We start from the raw sequence: 18,403 nt of genomic DNA, 5'->3' as shown, positions 1-18,403 counted from the left end.
CAGTGGGTGGGGACAGCTGCGCATTACACATTATCAGAGAGGCTGGCGGCTTAATCCGGGTCACAGGGCTGGAAATGGAGTGGCGGCCCGTCGGTCTGGCTGTCCGTTTCCAGGACTGGCTGCTCCGGCCACCACAGATGCCTCTCCCCGCACTCACTAACTGGGCTCCTGGTTATCGTTTGCTTTCCCGTGTCCACTTACGTGCAGGGAACCAGAGTGCGTGATATACTAATGAAACGAGGCAGCTGGCCGTACACAGCCGGGTCTAGCTCACGGGCTACTCAGGGACACTCGCCCGGGCTGCCCAGTGCAAGCCCGCCCCAAGCCCGCCCCCACGGTCGCCCCGGGCCGCAGGGCCAGCGCTCCCTAGGGGACGCGTGCTGTGCTATTATCACAGCATTCGTCACGCCGTGTGCGTTGTTGGCTTGTGTACTGTCTGTCGTCCTCCGCCCCAGACCAGCCGCTTCTCGGCACAGGGGTCGTGTCCATGTAAGCTCTGTGCTCACAGGGCACCCAGCACCTGTGGTGTGTCCTTGAGCGCGTGAGTGACATTGGGGAGTTGAGGGTGAGCTCCCAGAACTTGGCGACGTTCCTCGAGCTCTTACTCAAGTGATGGCTTTAACCACGGATGACACTTTTAGCCTGAGTGCCCGCCCCCGAGCTGCGATGAAGGTGTTTATGTCCTGTTAACCCCGCGGTCGTCCCTCACGCCTTTGACGGAGGGAATGGGTGCACATCCCACGTACACGTTTGCATTGACATCTGAGTTGACATCTCAATACATCTAAGTATAGAAACTTTTTTTTTTTTTTGGTCAAAAAGGAGTTCAAATATTAAACACGTATACAAGATGCAATGAAACACACACGTACTTTTTTGGAAAATCCTGTGTTAAACTCCATACTAGTCCCTGGGCCGGTGGAGAGGGGGAAAAGGCAGCGTGCTCCGGGAGGATGGATGGGATGAGAGCTGGGTGGGTCAAAAAGGGCCGTAGAGAAGAAGAGCCTGAGGGTCTGCGGGGAACTGAGGCAGGGCAGGTGATTATAGGACCGAGACGGCGCCTGGGACCTGCCGTGACTTTATGAAAGAAAGGGGAGTGATGGAGGAGAGTAAGACTTGAAGGCTTGGTCCAAATGGTTTGTGGATCCCCTGCTCGCCTGGAGACCCAGGAACACCTGGGCGGAGGGACAGCGGCTGGCACCTTTGGCAGTCCCTGGGGAGCTCCTTTGAGTCTTCTGCAGGAAGCCAAAGCCATAGGAAGAATGACTTCTGCTTTGCAAAATAAAGGCTCGGTGGTTTATTTCAGTTTGAGATTCGGCCTGAATTTTTGGCTTAAGAGGGTGACTCTGCCACGTCTTTGTGGCTTTCGCCGCCAGAGATCTGAAGATCTGTGCGTGTGATTCCCGGAGAGTGGTGCCCATCTGCAATTTGATGAATCAGTCAGCCTCTGTCTCCACTTCTTTGGCATGGATCCAGCCAGAGTAGTCCGTGCTCGTGCTCAGCTCTGAGGCGTGCAGGGGGTGGCCTTTGTGTGTGCGTGCATGTGTGCGTGTGTGCGTGTCCCCATCTGTCTCTGTGCATGTCTGGATGCTCTCGGAGCAGAGGCTTGCTTGGCGGGGACATCAGATAAGGTCAGTGGAAAACCCGTGGTTTGTGGGGGGAGGATTAGTAGAGGGGGGATGGTGGTGGGGCACAAGTAAGAACATTCTCCTCACGTGTCACCTGCCGCTGCCGCAGTGCATGCAGCAGGGTGCGTCTCGTCCCCGCTGGTGTTCAGGGAGACCGTCACCGTTCTCCGTGTGCCCCGTGGCGTCTTTGCCTCCCTCGTGTGCTCACGCGGGGGCAGGGAAACGCCTCTGTTTTCGAGGCGCTCGTTTGTTCCTGGCCACGGGGAGCTGGGGGGCCCCAGCCCAGGGCTTTCGTGGCCCTTGAATGTCTCCTGGCCTCCTGACTGCCTGTCCTCCTCCACCTCCTCACTCTGCACGGAGAAAGTCACTGATGGTCAAGACACATGAAAGAACCGGTCGCTGTGTGTTGTGCTTCCTCCTTGCCGCCAGCCACAGGTCCGGGGGCGGGCCCTAGAATAGTGTGCTGGCCGTTTGGACAGCCGACCTCGGCTTGTTCAGCAGGCTGAGTGCAGGACTGCGTGGGGACCGTCCAGCGTAAGATAGGCATCTTCCTTCAGATAAAGCATCTGTCTAAACATGACGACGTCTGCCTAGATTTGGGGTGCAGCTGTATAGCTTTGCCTGCACCCGTGTGCCTGGTGCCCAGGGGGCAGTGCTGCGTGTCTGGTGGGGGACGCGGGGCTGACCATGGCAGCCGGGGGGTGGGCAGGTGGCCAGTCTCTTGCTCTCAGCAGGTGGTCCCTGGTTTACGAACACTCATTACCAGGATGCTGGAGTCACCTGAAGGTGTCAGGGTTTTGGGGGCAAGATGCCAGCCAAGGAGACACTGCCCCTTAAACGTCCAGGGCTCTGTGGCTGCCTTCTTAAGACGCAGTGAAGAGCCTCTCTCCCCGGTGTGTCGTCTTACTGGGATTCCGAGGGACGTGGGACAGTAGTTCAGCGAAGCCAGGAGGAGGTTCACAGGCACGACCTTCTGGGTTCCCCTGCCCGGGAGCGCGTGGGACCCCGTGACCCGCCATGCCTTCGGCCTGCTGTCACTCAGAACTAGGCAGTGGGCAGGCGAGGAGCAGAAAAGGGCAGGAGAGTCAGTCCCAGGGACAAAGGAATGTGTCTGTCGCCCTGTGGCGGGGAGGGTAGGGCAGCGTTTGGAGTCCCTGACCTACTTTCGTTTGACAGACTCCCACTTTTTAAAATCACCTTCCTTGCCTACATTATTTTGTTAACCAATGTTACTCCGATTAATTTAAGTAAATGTAAATAAAATTGTCTTCTTAAAATAAAAGTTTTTTAGGAAGGTCACTCAGACCAACGGGCTGGAGACTGGGAGGGACGTTGATGATTGGCTTCTTTCCAGATTGACTGGGGAGGGGGCGTCACCTGGAAGCTGGAGGGAGCTGCGAAGTGAGACCCCCGAGGCGGGGCTCCGGCCACCAGGGGGCGCTGGTCTTGCTGGACCACGAGGTGGGCAGGAAGTAGGCCTGCTTCATCTTCATCTCTGGCCGCCCCTGTCTGTTCCCCCCCACAGCCTGTGGGCCGAAGCTGACCAACTCCCCCACGGTGATCGTGATGGTGGGCCTGCCAGCCCGGGGAAAGACCTACATCTCCAAGAAGCTGACTCGCTACCTCAACTGGATTGGCGTCCCCACGAAAGGTGAGCCTGGGCCCCAAGGCCAGGTGGTCACAGTCCCTGCTGTGACCCTACTCCCCATCCCCCCAAAAAGCCCCCATATTGTCACCCGCCGCGCTGCACACACCCTTACTTTGCGGTGGGGTCTTTTCCCACTGGCCGCTCTGTGATTCCCGCCACCCTGAGCCCCCTGAGCCCCCACTCGGCTCCTCCAGGAAGCTTCCTCTGCCACCGCGGTCCGTGCTGGTCTTTGTCCCTCACGTTCCCGGAGCGCTCAGTTGCTAGGACGTCGCTCTGCTGACTGTCGTAAAGGGCTCCGAGCCATCGATCAGATTTTATGAGTCCCTCCCTGGTCTGTCCAGCCATCTGGGACACGCCTGGAGGCCAGGGACTGATTTTACATCGCTGTCCCCTGCTGTGCCCAGCGCGGTGCCTGGCACAGGGAGTGAATATTCGGGGTCGCAGGCTGCTGCGTCAGTGGGTGACTGAGTTAGACCCGGCCGTGGTGGGCATCGCTGGCAGAAACCACTGCCCCCGTGTTCACTAGACGTGTGACTGCCACCTGTTCTCACAGCCTCAGCCTCCAGCCCCTGACCTTGCGAGGCTGGCCGGGGGACTGGGCTGCAGCGGACAACCTGCAGAAAAGCAGGCGGCTGGGAGCCACGCCCGGTCCAGGGGCCCCGGCTCTTGCAGGTGGATGAAGGCACGGGACAAGGGGGTCCGTTTTCTGGTTTCCACGTCTTACCAGCATCGCACTCCAGTGGGCGTGCGTGTGCAGGCTTGTTCTCCTTTTGGGGGAACGTGCCCAGCCGCGAGTGGCCCGCCTCCTCCCGGCGGCCAGCTCAGCGTCCCCTGTCCCCGCCCGTCGCAGTGTTCAATGTCGGAGAGTACCGTCGCGAGGCCGTGAAGCAGTACAGCTCCTACAGCTTCTTCCGCCCGGACAACGAGGAGGCCATGAGGGTCCGCAGGTAAGGCCCGTGCCGCCGGGCAGGCCCTTGCTGGGGGTCGCTTTGCTTCCGGAAGCGGGGTTCGGTGAGGGGACGAGGAAGCTGGCCTGGGGTGTGCCCCCACTGCCGGTGGCCCCACTGCCGCGTGCGTTAGGGCGTCTCCTGGCATCTGTGAGACACGCTGCTCCCATCGGCTCCCAGACGGGCTAATGCAGCTGACGTGATGCGGATCAACAACACGGTCTTGTTATTAAGAACGAACACAACCGCTTTCGTGGAAAATCAGCTGTTCACACGAGAAAGCACTTTTTTAAGCCCGAGGTGATCCTGAAACCCGAGTGTGATGACGTCCAGCCCTGGCTGCACTTTAGAGTCACCCGGGAGGTGGGAAGGGACCTGGCACCAGGCCCGCCCTGGGCCAGTCCGTGCGACCTGGGCAGGACCTGGGCGTGGGTTCCTCAGAGGTCCCGGGGTTCACCGTGCAGGCACGAGCAGCGCTTCGGGGAGTGACTATGGCCCTCTGTGGGGCTCTGACGGGGTGTCCCTGGGCCAGCGGGGCCTGGTCAGCCCGAGCAGGCCCGCGGTAGCACAGCCGGGCGCTGCGGCCCCTGGGGTGCGGGGGTGCCGGGCGTCTCCTGGGGTGGGTGGGCCCTGATGCCTGCGCTCTTTCCGTGTGTCCCAGGCAGTGCGCCCTGGCTGCCTTGAGAGACGTCAAAGCTTACCTGACGAAGGAAGGGGGCCAGATCTCAGTAAGTTTTGGGGTACACGGCTCCGTCTCCAATCCCGTGGTGGGATGGCACCCTGGACAGAGTGAAACAGAGACACTGGCCTGAGCAGTGGCGTGGTGGGGACCCCTCAAATAGGGACAGGTCCTCTGGCCCGAGAGTTGGGAGAAGCAGGTGGCTGGACAGCACAGGGACACGGGACGGAGGTCAGGGCGGGGGGCACAGCCGGCCAGTGTGCCCTGCACCCCTCCTCTGCGTGCGGTTGGCACCCCTGCAAGGCATGCTGGACCTGGGGTGGCTGCAGCCACGTGCACCCTCCCCTGTCACTGTCACTCGTTCCTTTGTTTTAAGGGCCATCACCGTCCGTCCCCTTCCATCCCTGAGTGTGGCGGGGGAAGGGGGGAGGCGGGGAGGGCCGCGGGCCGGGCGCAGCCTCTCTGGAGCCGCTGTTTTTGGCTTCCACTAGGAAGGGACAGGCCCGGCCTCTGTGGTGTGGCCGACGCGGCTAAAGTCCAGCGTGGGTTCCCCTCACGGCCCGCTTTCTTCCTCCCTGTCAGGTTTTCGATGCCACCAATACGACCAGAGAGAGGAGACACATGATCCTTCATTTTGCCAAAGAAAACAATTTCAAGGTGAGCCGACCTGCCGGCCCCGCCCGGAGCGCTCAGGAGGAAGGGCGGGAAACCCTCCAAACGGACCGGTTCACACTCGTCCCTCCTCTTCCCACTGTCCCCTCGTCCTGCCCACCTCCTGGCGGGCGCCCGTGGGGGTGACCCTGACGGGCGGGGCTGGGGGGCGAAGCGTGTCTTGACTGGGGAAGGATCTGATTGGGCAGGCGGCCCCTTTTCTTCTGTCTCGGGGATTCGAGAGTGGTGGCCCCTCCTCGGACACGGGGGTCACGTGGCGCTGCCGGAGCTGGCCCTCCGCGTCCCCGGTCAGTGGTTTCCTGACGCGGCTGCCGCCCCCGCCTCCCTCCCCAGGTGTTCTTCATCGAGTCCGTGTGCGATGACCCCACCGTCGTCGCCTCGAACATCATGGTAAGGCCATGCCAGACCCCCAGGCAGTTCCCGGGCCCCGGGGGGGGGGCGGGTTTTCCTGCGGGGGTTTGTTTTTTTCGGGGTTGGGCCCCGGCGGCTGGGAGTGCAGAGCTGTGTTGTGCTTAGGGGGGCGTTCTCGGACCTGAGCTGGCTTCGCACCGGGTCCTGTCGGTCAGTCGGCAGAAAGCAGTCTCCGTGGGATGTGAGGTCAAGCAGGGGACCTGAATAGGGGCGGCAGCTCTGGGTGGGGATGGGGATGGGGATGGGGCTGCTTGGGGCCAAGGGCAGGTCACCCCTCCAGGAAGCAGGCTGGTCTCTTTTGCTGTTAAGGGCCCTGGGAGGTGGATGGCTGTGTGTTGATAAGGGGCATAGGACTCAGCAGGATAAAGGCAGCATTCCCAAGTTTGGGGAGCATGGGAGTGCTAAATCTATCTTCTGCTGAGGCATCCACAATCTGTGACAAGGGGAGGGACTCGGATAAACAGCATAGTTGGCAGTTTAATTCGATGCATTTGTCGCATTCTTAGATTTCATCCCGGGATAGTAATATGTCATAAGTAGAAAGGGTCACTGTCAAGACCTGACCACACGTCACCGTCTCGGGTCGCAGATGATTTTCTGTCGGGCTCAGATACATCGCCAATAGGATGGTTCTCGTTTGGGGACGCGGGCGTTGCCGCGGGCAGAGCGCCTCTGCGGAGGGCCGCGGGGCTCATCGGCCCCTGGCGCTGGGCCTCTTCTCCAAGGTGGCGGGAATATTCCAAGCGTTTCTAAGAGACGAGCTCATCTTTCCGGAAGGGCGATTCAAAGTGTGGGAAATCGGTCCCGATTAGTCTTGACGGGTCCGAAGGCAGAGGCTCAGAGGGTTCGGCTGCATCTCTTCGGCTCGGTTCTGCGAGGTCACCTGTCCCCGGCAGTCAGTGGCCATGCACTCGGCCCGGAGCTCACTTCCTGTCTCTGTTAACACGCTGCGTCACGCGCACCCTCGGTGTGCAGAGCCTCACGCGGCCGGGCGGCTGCTGCCTCTCCTCTGTGCTCTCTGTGCGGCTGGCTGTGCCGGTGGGGCGAGGGATCTGTTTTCAGGGGTGCATTTCTGTGGTGCTCAGCAAGTGCACGTGGCTGTGCCACCGTCCCCACTGTCCATCTCCCCAGACCGGAGCTCTGCACCCCGCAACACCGAGTGCCCACTGAACCTGGGGTTTGGAAGAGTAGCTGCCTCTCTTCGCCCCACAGTAGCTGCTGGGAGGATAAAAGTCTGAGTTCCGCTAACATCTGCCAGGTGGCTCAGACCAATTGTCCACTTATGGGGCTGGAGGGTGGTGGAGTGGTGGTGGGGGTGGTGGTGGCAGGCCCGAGGGCTGGGCTGCTGTGTCTCCCTCCCGTGAGCACAAACCTTGGAAGGTTCGGCCCGGCCGGGCAGGGAAGCGTTAGTCGGGGGCCAGTTACAAGTGTGCGCCTCCCCGTCCGTCTGTCGGTGGTGGGGAAGGGTCCTGCCTGACACACACGCTGGGGGCCTCACCCACGGCCCCCCGAGTGCACCTCGGCTAACCGACAGCCTGCCCTCCACCTGGGGAAGTTGCAGACGGGGACGCAGAACCTGGCCGAACAGAGGGCTGGGCTGTCTGGGGGTGACTGGGCTGCTGGATTGATCCCCAGTCGCGGCCTATTCAGAGGTGTCATGAGAACCTTGTGGGTTTCCTGTCTCCTTCCTGTCAGGCAGCGATCTTCTGTCTGCTGGGGTGTGTCCCCCGCCCCCGTGTAGCCGTCCTGCTGTGACTCGACCCCGCTGCACATCTTTCCTCCTAAATGCCGGGCCGGATCATCGTTGTTCTGAGCCCGGCTGTGCTTTCCCCGTCTGCCAGCTCCAAATCCTGCTTCAGCTAAGCAGAAAGCCTTCCAGCGTGATTCATCAGCTGCCCCTTTGTGGTGTTACAGGAAGTGAAAATCTCCAGCCCGGATTACAAAGACTGCAACTCAGCAGAAGCCATGGACGACTTCATGAAGAGAATTAGTTGCTACGAAGCCAGCTATCAGCCCCTCGACCCCGATCAATGTGACAGGTAATGCCCAAGAGGCGACACACTCTGAATCACCTGCTTTTGGCCTCTGTGCTTCCTCGGTGTTCTCACAAAGCATTCGCTCCTGGCGATATGTTTGTGAACTCTCTTTTAAACTGCCTTTTCCAGAAGTTCCTTGATTGCACGTTCAGTGTGACTGCTTCAGCTGCTGAGCGGGCGGAAGTGTGGGAAGGGGACACCTGAGCCCAGTCTCATTTTGTTTGCAACCTCCTGCTTTTCTCTCCCCTACTCCTGGGGGGTCAGCAGCCTCCCTCCCACACGCCCACACTCATACTCCCACGGTCAGAGAAAACAGGTGTGGTCTGCCCTCCCGGGGCCGCCGGCCTGGCACTGCGCTCTGCGGGCAGCAGGCTGTGCGGCCGTGCCCCAGGCAGGGCCCTGATCCGCAGCCACCTTCCCGCGCAGAGACCTGTCCCTGATCAAGGTGATCGACGTGGGCCGGCGGTTCCTGGTGAACAGAGTGCAGGACCACGTGCAGAGCCGCATCGTGTACTACTTGATGAACATCCACGTGCAGCCCCGTGCCATCTACCTGTGCCGGCACGGCGAGAGCGAGCACAACCTCCACGGCAGGATCGGAGGGGACTCGGGCCTGTCCAGCAGGGGCAGGAAGGTAGGAGTGGGGCCGAGGGCTGGGGGCGTGTGTCCCCGCGGATGCGTGTCTGTGCGTGTGTGTGTGTGTGGACACCGAGGGTCTCCGGGCCGTGGGGAGGGTGTGGGGGGCTCCTCGCCATTCGAACGAGATTAGAGTGACCGTCCCTAGTGCCAGTGGGAAGAGCCCGCGCTGCTTCCCCGGGGGGCACAGGAGCCTGGAGCCCAGAGTGCGCCCCTGTCGCCCCGCCCCCAGTTTGCCAGCGCCCTGAGCAAATTCGTGGAGGAGCAGAACCTGAAGGACCTCAAGGTGTGGACCAGCCAGCTGAAGAGCGCCATCCAGACGGCCGAGGCCCTGCAGCTGCCCTACGAGCAGTGGAAGGCGCTGAACGAGATCGATGCTGTGGGTCCCGGGTCCCCGCAGGCTGTTGGGGGGGTGGGGCGACCGCGCAGGGGGGCCTCTTCCCGCCCCCTCTGCTGGAAACCCCGGGGGCCCTGAGACCCGCGGGCGCGTGTGGCCCAGGGAGGTGGCCGTGGGGTGCTGCTTCCCTCGCGTGACCCCTGGGTGTTCCCTCCAGGGTGTCTGTGAGGAGATGACCTATGAGGAGATCAAGGACACCTATCCTGAGGAGTACGCCCTGCGCGAGCAAGACAAGTACTACTACCGGTACCCCACTGGGGAGGTGCGTGTGTGCCCTGCGCCCCCCGCCCCATGTGCGGCTCATCTATGTCAGTTCCCTCTAGCCCGCGGCGCTGTCCCCTTGTCTCGTCCTGGCCCTCAGCCTCTGGGACCTGGTCAGTAAGGGCAGGAAGGGGGATAGCAGGCGGACCAGTGTGAGTGCGGGCCTTGCCGGTCTCGAAAGCCATAGATAGTCCTACCCCTTCTTTAAAAATTTTTTTATGGAGATAATATTCCCATAATGTAAAGTTAACCGTTTTCACCGTTTGAAAGTATACAATCCAGTGGTGTTTAGTATATCCCCAACACCATAAGATCCTCGCCTCTAATTCTAGATAATTCTAGACCATTCCATCATGCCAAAAAACACCCGTCTGTGAGCCCCAGCCCCAGTCCCCCGAGCCCCAGCCCCGGCGACCACGAGTCTGTCTCTGGAGGGGCCTGCTGTGGACCGCTCACCTGAGTGGGGCCGTGTGCTACATGGTCTTCTGCGTCTGGCTGCTGCTGCCACTTGGGTCACAGTTGCAGCGTGTGACAGGCGCAGCTTCCTGACTCCCCAGCGCAGAGGGGAGGGTCAGGAGAGGGGCGGAGCCATGGGGGCGAGGACGTAGGTTTACGCCCCGTAGGAGGACTGCTCCCCCACATTCTCGCCGAGCGGGGACGCCCTCTGACTCTGAGGCTGCGGGAGGCCCCCTGGCACCCTGAGGCGGCAGCACCCACACACGCGGGTGCTGAGCGGTCGGCCGACGGGTGTTCTCTGGGTTGCACTGGGGGCGGCCGAGGTGGCTCGTGCTCCTGCTCCATGCGGCACCCTGTCGTCCATCTTGCAGTCCTACCAGGACCTGGTCCAGCGCCTGGAGCCGGTGATCATGGAGCTGGAGCGCCAGGAGAACGTGCTGGTCATCTGTCACCAGGCCGTCCTGCGTTGCCTCTTGGCCTACTTCCTGGACAAGAGTGCAGGTGCCGCTGTCCCCGAAGCGTTCTCAGGGTCGGGGGACAGGAGGCGCTGTCCTCCGAAGCATCCTCGGGGTTGGGGGACGGGAGCCGGGTGCAGCCCCTGGCAGAAAGGAGGACATCTAGCCTCTGGGTTTGGGGTGGCACGGCCCTGTCCTTCCTTGCCCTCCCCTGGGAGACCTCAGAGCACACGTGATGCACGATGGCTTCGTGCGGGAGCCCCCTGAGGGCCCGTCCGTGGGCAGGGGCCAGCTCTGCTCTTCAGCTCACCTGTAAGAAGCAGACAGCCCAGAAAACTAACTTGAAACTTAAGTCTGCGTCTGCCCGAGGCCCAGCTGAGTCCCGACACACCCGAATTGTTGAGGGAGTCACTTTTTGTTCACTCTCTTTGTGTGAAGGTGGGCTTGGGGTTTGTTTTGATTTTGTTCTTCAGGCTAGGTGTCTTTTCTAAGGCCATCTGCCTTGTGTGGGGGGTGGGGGGCGCCGCCCCTGCCCGGCCGGGGCCCCGAGGGCACTGTCGTGGCAGACTCTCACTGGGGGCCATGGATGGCCATCCTCGAGCCCCACACCTAATCATGGCGCCCTTCCTCTTTCCAGAGGAGATGCCTTACCTGAAATGCCCCCTTCACACCGTCCTGAAACTGACGCCCGTCGCTTACGGTGAGTATGGCGACACAGCCCCTGCCGAGACTGCCCCCCTGGGACGGTGGCTCCTGGGGGCCGTGGGGCTGTAGGCGGCCTGTCCCCTGTAACCAGAAGCCGATCGGTCTCTCGCCACCCTCGCCCAGGTTGCCGCGTAGAGTCCATCTACCTGAACGTGGAGTCAGTGAACACACACCGGGAGAGGTCAGAGGTGCGTGTGAGCTCCCCCGCCGGTCCCCCGCCGGTCCCCCTCCTGTGCTCCATCCCGAGGTCTGTCGAGTGACAGCCCCGATGCCTGGGGCTCCCGGGAGGCCCCGCGATCGCGTCGCCTGTGCGCGCCTGTGCGTGCCTGTGCGCGCCTGTGCGTGCCTGTGCGCGCCTCTGCGTGCCTGTGCGTGCCGACGCGCGTCGCTCAGCGGGTTCTCGCGGGGCGTTTTCTTGGAACTCGGGGGGCCCGGGCGACTTTCTCCCGCTCTTTTCTCCGCATCCTGGGCTCCTGTCCCGTCTTTCTCGTGGCTTCTTGACCTCTTCTTTTTCTCTCTCTTTCCATGCTTCCTTTCTCCATTCTTCCTTGACCCAAGGAGTGAACATTAAAGAGGAAGACGCATCCTGCTCTTAAACATAGCCGCACAGCACAGTCGTTGCTGCCTCGTCCTCTGGGACAGCTAACACTTTCCCGCTCCAGAGTTAGGGGTGAAAGCAGCCTCAGCATCGCTCCTCGGCCTTTTGGCCAAGGTCAAGCGTAGTATCTGTTCGTAGCAGTTCGAAGCGGCATCGGCGGCTTCGCTCAGTCGGCCGTGTGCACGTGGGCTCAGGGTTGCCGAGGAGGCGAGCACAGTGAGCCAGGGAGTGGACGTGAAGAGACACGAGGGGTGGCGGGTGCCAGGGTTTTCAGGAGGCCCCGGTGCCCGGTGGCATCGGCTACCCGCCTTGGGGATGCGGTCCGAGATCGGGTGGCCAGCCTGGCCGGGTCTCCCAGATGTCCGCCCAGGCGTCCGTTGTGAAAAGAAGTCGGAGTTTGCTTTGTCCAGACGCGGTGCTTTGCCGGCATCAGCCCGACACTTTCACACCGAGTGTGCCAGTCCCGTCCGCTTAGGAGACTCCCACTCCCAGGGAGCGTGGCCAGGAGATTTTGGCATTAGAATCCGGCTTCCGGCGGCATTTGCCTGGCTGGTTGGAACACAGGACGGCGTCCCTCGGCTCCGTGACGGCCCCTTCTGTACATGTGGGTGGTGGGTGCTGCGTCTCTTGCGGCTCTGTGAGGAGCAGCCTCCCGCCGGACCCTCCAGCAGTAGGGTTGGGCCGAACTGGGCTCCGATGGTCTCAACGCTTCACCATGCAGGGTCTTGGTTGAGACAGACCTTGACTCGGGCTCCTTGGGCCACGAGCCACGGAGTGACAGGCCAGGGGGACTTCAGATCCCATCGCCCCAGGCGCGTTGCCACTTGCCACTCCGGTCTTCTGTGTCTGTGGTCTCTTGGGCCCTTTGAAGCCCGCCTTTCCTGCCCCGAGCCGGGCGCAGCTTGGGGGCTCAGGGCCGGTTCCATGTCTCTGCAGATCCTGGCTTGCGGTCAGCCAGGATTGTCGCCGAGGACAGAGTCCAGCGCCGACACCTCCTCCTCCCTGCCCTCCTGTCGGCTTGTCCCCTCAGTGGTTAATGCCGCCTCTCGCCCGGGCCTCTCCCCTGGGCCTCTCCCCTCCAGCCGCTCCCCTCCAGTCCCCTCCTTGGAGGCTGGAGGCCCTCTGTCCCACCTCCTTGCGAGCTACGACTGACTGCAGAACTTGTCCTGCTCATCTCCTCCCACCTGTTTTGTGAATGTTGTGTTTGTCCCAGTGTGTGTCTTGGAATGATCTGGAAAAGGGGCTTGGGAGGAGACCACCCCCGATCTCGCCGACCGGGAGACACAGGGCAAATGGCAGCCCTGTGGTCACAGGGCCATTCACCGTGGTCGGTCCTGTCGTATCAGGAAATCCCAGAAGCCGAGAGACACCTTTTGTTTGGTGTTGATTTTTTTTTTTTTTTTTTTTGGCTTATTTACCTCCCCTTTCCTTGTAACTGTCGCCTTCTCTCTTTTGTCTTTGTCTCGCTTAGGATGCAAAGAAGGGACCTAACCCACTCATGAGACGCAATAGTGTCACCCCACTAGCCAGCCCTGAGCCCACCAAAAAGCCTCGCATCAACAGCTTTGAGGAGCATGTGGCCTCTGCCTCCGCTGCGCTGCCCAGCTGCCTGTCCCCGGAGGTGCCCACACAGCTGCCCGGACAAGTGCGTCAGCCCCTGCCTTCCTCGCCGCCGTGTCCTGTGTCTGGGAGGGGAGGAGACCACGCCGGTGGGTGTGGCTGCGGCCTCAGACCCAGGCCTGCGTGCGGGTGGGTGGGGACTCCCTGGGGGGACACGTCAGGCCCTCCCTGACCGTGGCCGTGAGTGTGCACGAGCTTCCTGAGGGGGCCACGTCCACTAGCCGAATTGGGGAGAGCGGAAGAGGCGGCACAGCGGCCGTGTCGCATTCACATCCACGGATAGGTTCTTCTAAACCAGAGTTGCATGCAGCCCCTGGTCTGGAAGTCTCCGTGCCGCTCTGGGCCAGGGGCTTCTCTGCGGCCCACTGTAGTAGTGGGAGGGGCCCCTAGAGAGTGTCCTCGCCCGGAACCCGCCAGGCCCGGTGACAGCCGGGGCTTGCAGGGCTGGATGGCCCGGAAATGGCCACTTTCTCACACAGCTCGTAGTGAAAAAACCAGACGGCAAAAAACCAACTAGATTTATTCGCTGAAAGATTTTGGCTGCTGGGCATTAAGATTTATTTTCAGAAAACCATTTTTTTCTTCAACAACAGCCAAGAATCTTTGCCAGTGTGTGAGACGTAGTAATCTCCAGGCACAAATCTGGGTCCCCCCCCACCCCCCGCCGCCGGCCCCCTGCCAGCCACCAGGCCTGGTCTCTTACAAATAGATCACGGCTGTGAATCGGTTTGTTTATGAGCTCAGCGCCGAGGCCTGCAAACTCCTGCGTCCCCCGCGAAGTGCATTTGAGTCTGGCGGTGTCTGGCGGTGTGACGTGGGCCAGTGCTGTGCGGCCTCGTGCGGGCGGCTGGACCTCCCTGGGCCTCGGTTCCCCCCTATGGAACGGGGAGCAGCACCTGCTGCAGACTGGGTGTCGCCCTGGCTCTAAGTTTTGGGATTTATCGTCGGCTTGCATCCCCCCTCCCCTTCCCCGGCCACCAGTCTCCTTATCCTCTGAAGTGAGGGCTTCGAGGTGTCTAATCGCTGCTCCTTTCGGGTCTAAAATTAGAGGTATTTTTAATGAAGACTGGGAACGGAAGTAGTGTCTCTCTGCCATTCTGTTTTGCTGTGAACTCTGGGTCGTAGCAGATGTGCAGAGGCCACTGTCACAGACGCTTGGGGGACTGGCCTGGGCTGGCTTGGGTGGTGCGCCGGGCTGTGCCACCCCGAGTCACAGAGGGTGCATGGCAGAGGGTTCCCCTGACTTTGACAGGACAGTCCTTCGGGGTTGCCGAGCTGAATCGTCAGGGAGTCTGGAAGCCGCCATCGGCTGGGCCTGGCTGGGAGGGTCCCCACAGAGGATGTCTTGGTTTCAAATGCCTCGGGCCCTGTCCCCTGTCCCTTTACTGACCTCTCTCTCTCTCTCCACCTTTTCTCTCTGCAGCCTTTGCTAGGGAAAGCCTGTTTGTAAGTATATTTCTCTGAATAATTTTGATGCTCGCACCTACTTCTTGCTTGCCAGTTTGGCTTCCTGCCTGTTGAAACGTCGAGAGCGATGACAGTTTTTGTGCAGTTTGAAGGCGGGAGGAGGGACGAGGGGATTCACGAGTTTTAGCAGAGGACGCAAGAAGCAACTCTGGCCCGGCTGTTCGCTCTGCGTCCTGGCGCTGCCGCCGCTGCAGCTGGCCCCTCCTCGCCCCCTCGGGGTCCTCGGTCGCTGTGGTAGCAAACCTTGTCTTGCCCCCTGGCCTGGCCCATGCCTGCCGCCGCTGACTTGAGGGTGTGTGTCCCCCTGGGAGAGCCCCTTCCATTTTGAGAGGAAACTGAGCCCAAGGCCTAGGCTGCAGCACAGGTAGAGGCCCTGCAGCTTTTCCCTCCTGCTCTGGCTGGGGTCCCCCCTCTGGGGGGCTCCAGGACCCCACACTCCAGAGAGGTCTAAATGGAGACCATCGCTCTGGATCAGGTCGTCCCGTGCCGGACGGAACCTGCCCCGTCTTCACGGTCACGTCTTCACGGTCACGTTCAGGAGCGGGAGCGGCCTCCACGTCACCCCCGCTGGGCTTCCCCTTTGCTTTCACCGGAGCTCCCTGCAGAAAGTTCCGGTTAAGTGTCCGCTAGAGCGGCTGCTGGTACTGAGCATTTCCACTGCCCACTGCCCCGGTGGTCCCCAACCTCACCAGGAACCACGTGTGGCCTTGTGTTGCTGTTTTAGTCACAGCCACCATGCGGTATCCCCCTCCCCAGCCCGCCGGGCTCCCTGTGGGTGCTCGGGGCACCTCGACTAATTAATTCATGCAGAGGTGGAAAGGGCCTGGGTTTGGCCCGCTAAGCTCAAGCGTGGCTTGTTCTTGGCAGCGTGCTTGGGTCAGACGTCACCCTGTAAGTGAAACGTGTTTTGTCATGCTTTACAGCTCACGGAACACGTGCTTGCCCATGTGCTGTGTCTTTGGTCCTTAAAATGACCCCAGGACGTTGGCAGGGCAGGTACTGTCCCCGTTTATCAGACAGGGGGCCGAGGGTAAGTCGCTTGCCCACAGCGATCCACCCATCGGTGGCAGAACCGAGACTCGACCGGGTGTCCCAGCCCTGAAGGCTGCCTGCCTCCTCCGGGCCGCTGTCGGAACAGCCCAGCCACGTCCACCTGCCCTGTCCAGGGCTCCTGGCGCTCGCGGCCGGCGGGGCACGGCCCGCGGCTGTGTGTTCCTCTTTGGCTCTTGCGGCCTGTCCCATGAGGCTGCTTCCTGGGGCCATGGTGCGTTTACTTACTGCTGGACCTGTCCATGACATTCAGGCTTCAGGGAGAACAGCCGCTGGAAGGCGGGCCTTGCACACAGAACGTTCCAGATCAGCGGCTCTCCTCATGGGAAGACTCACCTTTGGGTTTGGAGCCTTCCGGTTTTGCACCTGTGCGTCTCCTGCTCCTTATGACCCGGAGCCTGATGTTGCCAGGAGGGAGATCTTCCTGCTGGGAGGGGGCCATTTGGGCACTTTCCCCCGCATCTAAGGTTGAACTTGCCCGTCTTCAAGGCTAATGGCACCTTTGGCTAGACTCCCTCCAGTTCAGTCCAGATGTGTTTCCTCTGCACCCTTCACACCTACGTTCCATGGGGGTCCCAGTGTCCAGCCCAGCCCGGGAGCATGAGCCCATGTCTGGGGCTGTGGACCCTAAAATGTCACACCGAGCCTGGTCTGATCTTGGCTCTGTTACCCTCTCTCTTTGGACTCTGGGCAAGATGATGTAATTCTGGGACTTCAGCGTCCCCGCCTTTAAGGTGGGGACAGGAGAGCCATGAGGCGTTTTGATAAGGTGGCATGTGCAGCGTCTCTGGCCCACAGCCTGGGCCGGTGGCCGATGGCTGTTACCGGGGGAGAGGCGTGCCCTGTGACTTGGTGGGCTCGTCCGGCACGTCCACCGTGTTTTGATGCCTCGTGTCCCTTCTGCACAGGCCTGTGGGGTTCCCTTTAGTAAGCAGCAGGAGCACCAAGCGACGGGGGAGGGGAGGCCCCTGGGGTCTTAGGGGCTGTGGCCTGAGGGTGCCAGTGATCATGGTTTCCCAGTCAGACGTGGTGCCCTGCAGCCCCCCACCCCCCACCCCCTGTTCCCGAAGTGTCCTTGATTTTCCAATTTCAAATGCGCGCCGAAAAGAAAATACTGCTAAAGATGTGTTGTTTTTCTTTTCCAACATGTTTCTTCCTTTTCCCCCACTATGCTTGAAAGACGAACTGTCTGTCACATTTTCTCAAAGTTTTCTCCTTACTAACCTTGGAAAGGTAAATGGCTCGGAGCATGCCACCCTCTGTCCACTCCGCATCTCAGAGTCATGGCGCCTCCGCCCTGCGTGGCGCGGGGCGCCCCGTTCTGTGTGGGGACCGGCCATTGTGGAGTATGTGACCCGTACCCCCTGTGCCAGGCGACCTGCGGTTTCCCAGAGCCGCGCCATTGTCTCGGTCCCCTCTCTGGCTTCCTGCTTCCGCTCCGTGTGTGCTGACCGGGGGCCCCGCGAGTGAATGATCCGGCGTAGCCCGTGTCTGTGGTCCTGTGTTGCGTCACATCCGTCTGTGGGTGCTCGGAGCCTTGGTCTTGGCGTATCTGAGGGTGGGTGGCAGCCAGCCGCTGCCGATGGACTCAGCAGCACCTCGCCCTCCAACCCCACTGGTTGGCTGGGTGTCTGTGACTACGAGGCTGCAGGGCTCCCCAGCGGACACCGTGCTCACAGGGGCACCTGATGTCCTTGTGGTTGGAGGGTTGGCTGGCCCCACCTCCTGGGTCCCGCGGAAAGCAGGCTCAGGGCCGGCAGGAGTTCTCTGCTCTAGAGGCTTCTGCAGCGGGGGGGGCCTGGGTTCTGCGAGGCGGGGTGGGCCGGGGTGAGCCCTGCAGATCTCTCTGCCCACCCCTTTAAGAGAGCCTTGGTGGGACACTCAGAACAGGAGAGAACATTTTTTAAAGCTGTTTCCCTTTCTGGTGGGGCGAATTGAGGAGGTTAAGTAAAGGACAGCTGCTGTGAGGTGGCAGCCATCATCTGTTCCCAGTTGATTGAAAAACATTTGTTTAAGGGGGTATTGATACTGGCCAGCATCTCGGGGGTGAGGCTTCTGCTTGGATTGCTTTTAGTGGCACTTCTCGGGGCTGGGGCGGCCTCGGGGCTCCGAAGGGCCGTGGGCCGAGGGTCCCTTGGGTGCCCGCCGCAGCGCTGCCTGCTCTGCCCCCTGCCCTCCCCGCCTGCTGCAGGCAGGAGTCAGGCTCTCTGCTGCGAGGCCCTGCGCCAGCGTGACCCCGGGTTCACCCTCCGTGGTCCCGGGTGACCGCACCTGTTTGGGGGGCGGAGCTGTCCCCGCGTGCTCTGTGGGGGCGGGGGAGGGGTCGCATGGCTTTAGACCCCCTGCATGGGAAGCCTGGTCCGCAGCGAGAATAACTCCCCTCCCCCGCCCTCTTCTCTCCCGCACCCAGGACGTGAAGGGCCCCCCGAGCAGCGCGGACCCCTCGCGGACGCAGTGAGGCGGACCCCGCATCCCGCCGTTTCCCGCCCGCAGCTTAGGCAGCGCCTCCACCCGCCCGAGGCCGGCGACCCCCAGGACTTCCCCCCAACGGGGTCGGACGGCGTGGAAGAGGGGCCTCGGGTCAAAGAGAACCCCTGCCCCCCAGACCGTCGGCCGGGAGACCCCAGGATGCCTCTCCCGTGCGCATGTGCAAATGCAGCCCCGGCCTCCCCCCCCCCTGCTCTCCCCGCCCCCCGCTGCCCCCGCCCTCCGGCCTGGCGCCTCCCCGACCCTCCAC

At 61.6% G+C, this 18,403-nt stretch overlaps 1 protein-coding gene across 1 annotated transcript in view; it reads left to right on the top strand.

Moving 5' to 3' along the window:
• The window catches only part of PFKFB3 (6-phosphofructo-2-kinase/fructose-2,6-biphosphatase 3), a 22,986-nt gene extending 4,589 nt beyond the window's left edge, over positions 1–18,397 (top strand). Inside the window, exons 2-15 of the mRNA XM_011383326.2 lie at positions 3,154–3,279; positions 4,127–4,223; positions 4,885–4,951; positions 5,485–5,559; positions 5,908–5,964; positions 7,900–8,024; positions 8,448–8,655; positions 8,890–9,036; positions 9,212–9,316; positions 10,143–10,272; positions 10,864–10,926; positions 11,055–11,119; positions 13,001–13,174; positions 18,077–18,397. Of these exons, the coding sequence (XP_011381628.1) occupies positions 3,154–3,279; positions 4,127–4,223; positions 4,885–4,951; positions 5,485–5,559; positions 5,908–5,964; positions 7,900–8,024; positions 8,448–8,655; positions 8,890–9,036; positions 9,212–9,316; positions 10,143–10,272; positions 10,864–10,926; positions 11,055–11,119; positions 13,001–13,174; positions 18,077–18,124 (1,487 nt within the window). The 3' untranslated portion in view covers positions 18,125–18,397. The remainder of the gene's footprint in view (positions 1–3,153; positions 3,280–4,126; positions 4,224–4,884; positions 4,952–5,484; positions 5,560–5,907; positions 5,965–7,899; positions 8,025–8,447; positions 8,656–8,889; positions 9,037–9,211; positions 9,317–10,142; positions 10,273–10,863; positions 10,927–11,054; positions 11,120–13,000; positions 13,175–18,076) is intronic.
• Positions 18,398–18,403: the final 6 nt, after the last annotated feature.

This window comes from Pteropus vampyrus, unplaced genomic scaffold (assembly GCF_000151845.1).
Source record: "Pteropus vampyrus isolate Shadow unplaced genomic scaffold, Pvam_2.0 Scaffold513, whole genome shotgun sequence".
In the NCBI taxonomy this organism is placed as follows: Eukaryota; Metazoa; Chordata; class Mammalia; order Chiroptera; family Pteropodidae; genus Pteropus; species Pteropus vampyrus.
The sequence above is the reverse complement of the archived record's forward strand: the minus strand, read 5'-3'. Positions and strand labels throughout refer to the sequence as shown.